This window comes from Corvus kubaryi, unplaced genomic scaffold, assembly GCF_017639235.1.
Source record: "Corvus kubaryi isolate FWS band 111438036 unplaced genomic scaffold, C.kubaryi_AGA036_p1.0 split1-37296, whole genome shotgun sequence".
Lineage (NCBI taxonomy): Eukaryota > Metazoa > Chordata > Aves > Passeriformes > Corvidae > Corvus > Corvus kubaryi.
This window is the reverse complement of record NW_024582075.1, coordinates 20,090,968-20,100,951: the sequence shown is the minus strand read 5'-3', so window position 1 is coordinate 20,100,951 and position 9,984 is coordinate 20,090,968. Positions and strand designations below refer to the sequence as shown.

General features: G+C 39.8%; 1 protein-coding gene across 6 annotated transcripts in view; it reads left to right on the top strand.

The window, feature by feature from the left end:
- The window catches only part of CERT1 (ceramide transporter 1), an 81,024-nt gene that overhangs the window by 53,830 nt on the left and 17,210 nt on the right, over positions 1–9,984 (top strand). For all 6 annotated transcript variants that reach the window (XM_042013112.1, XM_042013111.1, XM_042013110.1 and 3 more), the window contains 2 exons: positions 3,777–3,934; positions 9,790–9,882. In XM_042013112.1, coding sequence (XP_041869046.1) covers positions 3,777–3,934; positions 9,790–9,882 — 251 coding nt within the window. The remainder of the gene's footprint in view (positions 1–3,776; positions 3,935–9,789; positions 9,883–9,984) is intronic.

Below are 9,984 nucleotides of genomic sequence, written 5' to 3'. Positions count from 1 at the left end.
TTATTCTGACTTGGTGCCTCCCACTGGTTTGTTTTCAAACTAGCACAGTCCCCATTTTAGTTTTTCTGTGCCTCAGTTTGATTTCTAATGGCTAAATTCATTAAATATTTAGTAGCTGAGTGCCGCAAAGCTTGATTAGAAATGAAAAATTAAGTGGAATCTTAAGTGATACAGTGGGGGAAGTAGATGTCTCAGGTTGAGACAGCCATGGTCATGTATTGGGCAGAAAAGTAGTTCAGACTAACTGGCAATGAAAGATTTATCTTCACCCTTTTTTAAAGCTTAGCCTCAGAGCAGCTGTTAAAATTTGGTTTCTCAGATTTCAGGTTCTGTTCTTGAAATTTCTGTTCAGTCCTGGAAGGACTGTAAAAATCTTAACTGTAGCTGACAAGTGATTGCCTGTTTATTCTGAGACTCTTCTCCACTCGGTGCTTCAGGAAGTGAGGCATAGGTTCAACCTCTTAATTTAGCTTACTGTGATACGGAGGAGTGTTTAAGCCTACTGTTCAAACTACTAGTGCACCAATCTGAAGCTCAAATCATTCGATTTAAGACTGACCTAAGGGACCATATTCACATTGTCTTTTGCAGTTTGTTCTCTGGGTGGGATGAGAAAGTTAATGTGAGTATGGACATTTGTGTACTTCTCTGAAGGTGATATGGATAGAGAGGCTTTTTCTTTTCTGTGCTCTCCAAGATCTTTAAGTGAAGAGCTAAGTAGAGTACTATGAAGTTGTTTAAATATATTGGTCACTTTCCAATTAAAAGGTCTGGTAACTGTAACTGTGATCATTTATATAAACCACCAAGGTATGGTGTCTGGCTGATGCATATTTACCCATTGGGATCTTATATATTTAGGAATGTAGACTCTTCATCTCAAAATGTTCCCATTCATCCCCTCTGGAAAGAGAACATACTTGGATTTAAATTTTCTAAGAATAGGAAGAGCAGGTGTAACCTACTTAAGGAACCTCCTTGAATATGGAAGGTGTCTTTTGTACTGGAACTATAAAGATGGAAATGGTACCAAGGCTGAAGGAGAGAAATTTGATGTAAATTACTGCAGAGATTTGTTGGATTTTTGTGCTTTCAATGGAGGAAGAATATTTGCCAAAATATTGCTGAAAAATTGGGGTTGTTCTTAGAGGAATCATATTGATCCTATTGCTATCCACAGAAGATAACAACAGCAGGTATCAATAAGTGGGTCATGGACACAAATGTTTGTTTTTCACTTAAAATTAGTTTAGTGACATAATATGTTAAGGGGGCGTAAAATGGAAAAGATGAAAGAATGTCTTTCTACTTATTATCTTTAGAATACTTTCCTGTTTCACTGGAAAACTGATTTGATCAAAGAGTGGGAAATTATTACAAGCAGAGTCTCAGGTACAAGAAGGGATATCCTAACAGACACAGAGGTCTAGGAGAGAAAAGCTGAAGAGCTATTGAAGGTTAAAGCATGGTATGAAGAATTCCTTGTATGAAACACAAGAGAAAATAAATCAGAAATAGAGCATAGATGGGATAATGAAAACGGAACTGCTTGGAAGATGTTGAAATTGAAGTTAAGGTGGGGACAAATTATCCTGCTTTTTTCAGTTGATGGCATGGAGCTTGATAACCAAAGAGAAGTTGCAACAGTAAGAACACTTTCCTATTAGTCTTTACCTTTCAATATAGATCTCCAGATGCCTGATTTAATTTTGAAGTAATCAATCTATAGCTGACATGAAAAAAAGTGTAAAAAAGGAATCAGAAAGATGTTTGGTCTCTCCAAACAGAAAATCTCCTCAAAAGTTCTTCTACAGTGCTGAAGCTCAGTTGTTCCTGAGGTGAGGGTTGAAGTCATCTCCCAACACATTTCAGAAAGACAGATATTTCCTGTGATTAGGAATGAATCAAAATACTTGTATCCATCACAAGAAACCTATTGAGTGACCATCTCTTCAAAGAAATAGGTTTTACATCCTTCTGCAACATGTTCATTTTTGCCCATTATTGTAATGGCTGAAAGAAGCTTTGCGCACTGGCTTTAAGTCTGCAGCTCTGCATCTATCACAGCTACTCTGAGACTATTCTTTAAAGAATGGCTTAGAATATGTGATGACTAAAATTGTATGGAAGTGTTAATGAGATGTGGCTGAGACCTAGAAAGGGACAAAAGCTCTCTTCTCCAGGAAATTAACCTGTGTTGTTGTATTTCCCTTAAATTCTACCATAGAGATTTCTGAAATTATTTATACAGTGTTGCAGCTGGTGGCAGTTTCTTCAGGACATCTACATATTTCCTAACTGAGAGAGAAAAATCACATCTGTAAGCATTATAGCTGTGCTGTTAAGCCTGCATGTGAACATAGCCTACACCAACAGGAGGAATTACTGGTGTAAAACTGTCTTTTTCAGTTGTGAAGTATTATGGGCAAAAGTTCTTGTATAATTCTAATTATTTCCAGTGGAGTCACTGCATCACCTTCTTGCCAGCTTATGCCACTTTCAATCTCAGTCCCCTCTGTGTTCCATTTGCAGCTATTGGGGTAGGAGAGCTGGTCTTCTCATTATCATTTCTGAAACAGTTTTTTCTTTCTCTTGCTTTCTTTTTTTTTTCCCTCCAGTCCCCATCACCTTTACCTTTTAGGGAATGTTCTTGATTAACATGAAAAAAAAAAAAAAAAGTGTTGTGTTCTACCATAGTATCTGTGCGTCTGAGGTATTTGGAGTAGTGTGTAGTCTGTAATCACTTGTTTGAAAAAGAGATTGATTCCTTTTGAAAGGGGGAGCATATAAAACCAGTGCTGAAGACCATGTGACGATTGCTTTCTGTTCCCAAGTGCAGACACTCTGCTTTATAATTACAGAATGGAACTGCTCGAAAGCTCTGCTTTGCTCTTGTAGACAGATAAACTTACTCAAATATTAAATTGTGCTTTTAAAATTTTAACAGTGGTACATTGACAAACTGACAGACCAGAGAAAAAAATTATATCAAGCTAGGTGATAAGTCATGAGCTTGCACTTTGGCATAGCAGGAGTTACTTTAACTTGCTGGGTTCAGTCAGCTTCAACTTGAGTGTTACTTCTGCTTTGTAATATTTTCTGATATTCATGTGCAATGCTTGATATGTTATTATGTCAACCTACATACCAGTTTGACATATAATAGGTACTTTTTTTTGTCACACATTTTAAACTACTTGTTTAAATAGCCTTAGCAACAGATGGCCTGGTTGACAGCATGAAGTAGTTCTTGGAACTGTAAAACTCACAGTACTTGGAAAATTCAGCTCATTTGATGCTTTTATCTTATACCTTTTTACTTTGAGGTTTTAAAATCTATAATTACATGCTTAAAACAACCTTGAATTTTACATTTTGGGTTTGATGACATTTTGAAATTGTTCCTTTCTTAATTCTGAGTCTGATATGTTTTAAGGTTGCTCTGTGTTAATTAGGCCCCATTTCAAGCTATCAAACTGCTATTGTTACAAACTATTACCACTCCCTCCACCCACATGATTTGCAGAGTGCAGAGTAATACAGCATTACAAGCAGGCTTGGAATACAGTATAGCAAGATGAAGCTGCAAGGATCTGTTTCTCCTTTTGAATCTCTTTCTTTATCCTGTGGATAGCTGTGGACATTATTACCACTTTAGATTTTTATTTTTAAATTAACTTTCTAGCCAGTCTGTTGTCTTCAAATATAACACATACATGTGAAGCGCTTGTTTGATTTAAAGACAGCTATCAGCGATCTCATTCATGTGTTTTCAGTGTTTCCGCATGTGACACCCAAAGGAATTAATGGCATAGATTTTAAAGGAGAAGCTATAACTTTCAAGGCAACTACTGCTGGAATCCTTGCTACGCTCTCTCATTGTATTGAACTCATGGTAAAACGTGAAGAAAGCTGGCAAAAAAGGCTAGATAAGGTAAGATCATTTTCCTTTTATTTTTGTTGAAAAAAAAGTTTCTTTAGCTTGAAATTGAAATTTCACATAAGCTGTTATTAACTTTTGTATTCCATCAACTGCTTTTGTTTTTATGTACAGCATTTATTAATTTCAGGTGCTTTCATTATTAACCCTATAAAATGTTAAGGAGCCTCATTCTGACTGGTGGTACAGTAGGTCTTTTCATCATAGTCTTTTTTTCATAGCGCTTCCTCAGATGGTAGTCCTATGTTCTTTATATCTGCAAAGAACCTGGAATTATTTCATAGTAGTAAGTGTATTGCTTGCAGCCTTTTAACACAGACCTAATTATCCATGCATGCAAAATGATGTGCAAGTCTCTGAAATGTTTTAGTATGGTAAGAGATGGAGACAATACTGGGGAGAACAACCAGTTCTAACTTTAAATGTCTTCTCAAGATACAATTATCTCCTTTAGGAGATTGGTGAGATTAAGTTATGCTTTACACTAATCGGCTAAATCTTCTGTATGTGGTGTTAGAATATCTATTATTCTAATGGCAGTGATAGTTCATGCTGAACTTACTCAACCACTGTAACACCTCTAAATGAGCCGTGTGTTCTTGCCTGAGATCTGCTGTTGGAGGCATGGCAGGTTGTAATTCAGGCTTTAATTCCTAGAATCTTGCTGTTGCTGGCTGGTGTGCAGTGCAGCTGTTGTTCTGTTCTCGTTTCACGTGTTTCCATGTGATACAAATCATGTATCAAATCTTACTCTATTTAGTGGTACACTATTCAAGAATGAACATTTTCAGACAAAATGCATCCATGTTTGAACCCTGTCTTCTGTATTGTTTGTGCATATGTCAAAGGCCTGGCCCTGTCTCACTGTATTGTGTCTTCTGTCAACAATTCGTTACTGGCTCAGCTGAGCAGTTGGGGGAATTACAGTAGGTCCAAAACTTGAAGCCTGTTTGTAGGATCATAGGGGAGTTCAGGCTGGATACAGACCTCAAGAGGTCTATCTTCCTCTAACCTTTTTCTTAAAGTAAGGACAGCTTGAGTCAGACCAGGTTGCTCAAGGCTTTATCAAGGCTGTAGACTGCACAGCTCCTCAGAGCAGGTCTGCTGCTCACCTGTTGTTAGAGTGAAAAAGTTTTGCCTTCTATCCTGTTGAAGTAACTTTTATTCCAGTATCTGATGCTTATTTTTCAGCCTTCTCCTATAGACTGTGAAGAGTCTGGCTCAGTTTCTTTATGACTCCCTTGAACATATTGGAAGGCTGTTGGTAGGTCCCCCTAGCAAAAGCCTTCCCTGTGCTGGACAAACACACTTCCTTTGTGTTGATGAGACTTTCCTTAGAGCATGGATGAAATGATGTTTTCCTTACCTGTAGTTCAGTATACTTTAATGAAGAATATATGTTAAAATATAATTTGAATTTATTTAGATTTCCTTTTTGTCACTTTTTTTATTCTCTTGTGGACTAACTTTAAAGCACTTATTTAAGATGCAAGTGGTTAACAAATTCAAACCTGAATTTCACTTGGGGTCTCATGGGACTAATAGCTCATACAGCATGAGTAGGTACATTTTAAAGGGACTCACAAACTTCTTTCAACTTCTTTCCCCAGGAATTAAAAGGGCAAAAGCTCCTGAAACGTCAGTGTTTTTAACTTGCTCTGCTTTGGCAGACTTGCAACTTTCAAAAAGTCCCATTTGTCAACGACATTTTCTGGGATTTAGAGGGCAGGCATGGTAAAGTACCTTAATTAGTATATGAAGTCATTACTTTGTATTCCACTCTTTGCTAGCCTTTTGGAAGAGGAGAATTTTTACTGAATGAAATAACTAGAATTATGGTGGGATAGCCTTGGCGAAGAGTGACGTGCTCACCACGTATTCAGCTTAGAGAGAGAAATAGAATGAGAAAGCTCATGGGTCAAGAGAAAGACAGGAAGATTGCTGCCTGGTTTTTGTCATGGCAGAACATTCTTGCCACGTGGAAAATCAGATTGTTGCTGGTTTAAAATGATGGGAAATTAATGGGAGACAGAAGGACAAACACTAGCACAGCTTTCTTGCCCCTTTTCCCGAGCTCAGCTTCATTCCTTCCCTGTAGGCTACTCTACCTAGAATCGTAAAATCATTAAGGTTGGAAAAGACCTCAAACCTCATCAAGTCCAGTGGTTAACCTAACACTTCCAGGTCCACCGCTGAACCACGTTCCTGGTGCCACATCTGCACCTTCTGTAACATTTCTGGGGTCAGTGACACCACCACTTGCCGGGGCAGTCTGTTTCAGTGCTTGTCTTCCCTTTCAGTGAAGAACTTTTTCCTCATATCCAGTGTAGCCCTTCCCTGCTGCAAGTAGAGACCATTTCCCCTTCTCCTTGTGCTTGTTACCTGGGAGAAAAGAGCAGCCCCACCTGGCTGCAGCCTCCTTTCAGGCAGCTGTAGAGAGTGAGAAGGTCCCCCCTGAGCATCCTTTACTCCAGACTAGACACCCTCAGCTGCTCCTCACAGGACTTGGGCTCCAGACCCTTCATCAGCACTGTTGCTCTTTTCTGAACATCATCTCAATGTCCTTCTTGAACTGAGGGATCTAGAACTGAACACAGGATTTGAAGTGTGGCCTCACCCATTCTGAGTACAGGGGGACAGTCCCTGCCCTGGTCCTGCTGGCCACACTGTTGCTGATCCAGGCCAGGATGCCATTGGCCTTCTTGGCCACCTGGGCACACCCTGGCTCATGTTCAGCTGCTGGCACCAGCACCCCCAGGTCCTTTTCCTGTGGGCAGCTTTGCAGCCACTCTGCCCCAGCCTGTGGCGGTGCCTGGGGTTGTTGTGATCCAAGAGCAGGACCTGGCACTGGGCCTTGTTGAGCCTCACACCATCGGCCTCAGCCCATGATCCAGCCTGTCCAGATCCCTCTGCAGAGCCTTCCTGCCCTCCAGCAGATCAGCATTCCCACCCAGCTTGGTGTCATTGCTGAACTAACTGAGGGTGTACTCAATCCCATCATCCAGATCACTGATGAAGATACTAAACAGGAGCTGCTCCCCAGTGCTGAGCCCTGCCAAGAGCACTGGTGACTGGCCACCAGCTGGATGTAACTGCATTCACTGCCACTCTCTGAGCCCAGCCGTCCAGACAGGTGTTTCTTAACCAGCAAAGAGTATACTCATCCAAGCCATGAGCTGCCAGTTTCTCCAGGATAATGCTATGAGAAATGGTGTCAAAGGCTCTAGTGAAGTCTAGACAGATGGCGTCCATAGCCTTTCCCTCACACACTAAGCATGTCACCCTATCATAGAAGTTCAGGTTGGTCAGGCAGAACCTGCCTTTCACAAATCCCTGCTGGCTGGGCTGGATGCCTTGATAGTCTAGTACATGCTGTGTGTTCTCACTTGAAGGTAGTATGTTCCATAACCTTCCTGCCTGCTAGCAGCAGGCAGTGCAGGGTGAGGAATGGAGGGGGTTGCAATTAGTCCAAAATACTTAATCTTTGCCATTCCTTCCTCCTCATGCTTTTTCCCAGCTCCAGTGCAGGTAGCCTCCATCAGTGACAGCCCTCTGGGAAAAATCTCTTGCAGTGTGGATCCTTTATGGGACAGGGTTCCTTCAGGAAATATGCCTGTAGTGTGGATATATATGTTCTCTGCCGTGGAGCTGCATCTCCTCATCTTCTTTGTCTTGGCATCTCCTCTGTGGTTCCTCACTTTTTCTTTCAATTCCTCTCTCCACTGAGTGCTTTTTACTTCTTTCACTGCTCCCCCCCCCGAGAAGTGTCACATACATGGTGGATGGGCTCAGCTGTGTGTTGCAGTGAATCTGTTTTGGAGCTAGCAAGACCCACCTGTGTCTGCCACAAGGCAACCCCACTCTCCTCCCACAAATGCTCCCCCTGTGAGCAGCATCTTGATGCCTATACCCTTAAATACAGCAACTGACTGTATTCAGACCTCTGCTACCACTATTCCACAATGGTAGAGCTGCTTTTAGTTTAATTTTATCTTTTTGTTTTAGTGCTTAAACATCACTTTGTAAGAGTAGCTTTTATAACTATGGGCCTGATCAAAAGACTTTGTTTTCTGATAGATGTGGGATGAGAATGGTGTAGATCTTTGTACTTTTGGCTTTCTTGGATATGTGTGTAAACTTCTGTGAAAAGGAAATAAATATTGTGAGATGATAGAAGTATAGATTCTATGGTTAGTTTTCTTTCATTACCAAAAATAGTCAAATGTCCAGAATGAAATTAATATTAAGCATGTAATATTATCTAAAGTAATTGTAGTTACAGCTTTTCTTTCCACCTTTTACACTTAGCTCTTAAGATCTTGAGCTTGACTTTTTGTTTCCAGTGCAGTATATAATACATTGAATGTATTTTAAAATAGACTTTTTTAAAAAATGGATACACAAGGAAAGGATTTTGTCAGTCGTATTTGATCCACTGTTTTACTTGCAGCAAAGTCTTTGTGATAATGCTTTTCATGTTGTCTTGACTGCTGCAGCATTTTTCTGCCTTCTTTAATATTATTGCCAAGAGAAGCTGGAAATTTGGAGAGCTGTATTTTGACATATGTGAATTGTAACTAATTTGCAGAAGTACAGAAGGTGTGGGGATTTGGGGTGAATGGGAGGAGGAATTGTGTTTTGGGTGGGGTTTGTTTTGTTTTTCATTCCAAGTCTGGTAAAATTTCTATGTTTTTCTCAGTGACTTATACTCAAGTCATGTTTTATGCATCTTCAGAACTCTCCAGTTCCTTTCAAAAAAGATAAACATGCATAATTTTTTATGAAATCTGTTAGCAGGTACTGCCTCTTTGATAGTTTCAGAAGGGAAAAGCCTACAGTCACAGTTAAAGACAATATTGTCTCCATCAAAGTGCTTTTTTTTCTTTTTTCCTGTGGAAAACTATACTACCTTGTTCTGCATCAAAACTATTGCCTAATTGTAAACTGGAAAATGTGTTTGAGTGAATGTTACCACCAAATTCCCAGTTGATAAACTCAGCCTTTGAGTATTGCTTCAGGGTTTTCCACTGAATCTTTGAATTTCAATTTGTGTTGCTGAATAATTATACCCATATCTGCAAGAAGTAGTGTGTGCTGTCCACCTGTTCTCAACTTGCTTTCACCTGAAGTGATTTTGAAAGGGGACAGAGAAATATCTTGCAAAAATTTTGCAAGGATTTCGGAATTGTTTGTAACTTTTTCATGGAAAGTATCTGGCAGTATGCAGAATTTGTAGAGGAAATACTAGACTTAATCTGATTTTGGCATTACTACTATTTTATTGAAAGTATACAATATTATAGTCACCATCTGGTGTCTACATAGACTGGCTGCTAGTACGGTCACAACCTATTATGGGAGAAGGAAGTCAAGTTGCACTCTCTGCGTGGAGTCCACAAAATTATTCACACTGCCCTAATTATAGATGCAGACTTACAGGGTATGACTTGTTAGTGTATCACTACATTCAGCAAGTTAGCTTTTTAGCAGTTTTACTTTTTACCTTTTGCTATCCCCGCCCAAGCATCTGAGTCAAGGAGATTTATGGAACGTGTCAGACACAAAGTATGACCCCCAATGAACCATGAACAACTATACTTAAACTAGAAATCAATTTTTGCTTGCTGATCTGGTTTCTTCCACATGACTTAGAAGGCATCCTCAAGGCAGTTTAGTTGCCCAAGCTTTCTATTATATATGCATGTGTATTGGAACATATATGCAAATAAATTCAGAAACTCCTCAGCTTTGCAGTTGCTGCTTGGAAAAAAGAACTACCCTGGTCATTCCATTTATTGGCATGTTGACAATTCATTCTCACTGCATCAAATGGTCATGTAATTTTACAGGAGACAGAGAAAAGGAGAAGAATTGAAGAAGCATACAAAAATGCTGTGACAGAACTGAAGAAAAAGTCCCACTTCGGAGGGCCAGACTATGAGGTACGAATTCTGCTTTTGAGATTTTTTAAAACACTGACTTTTTCCGGTGGGACCCTGGCTGGATACCAGGTGCCCACTAAGCCACTCTACTACTCCCCTCAG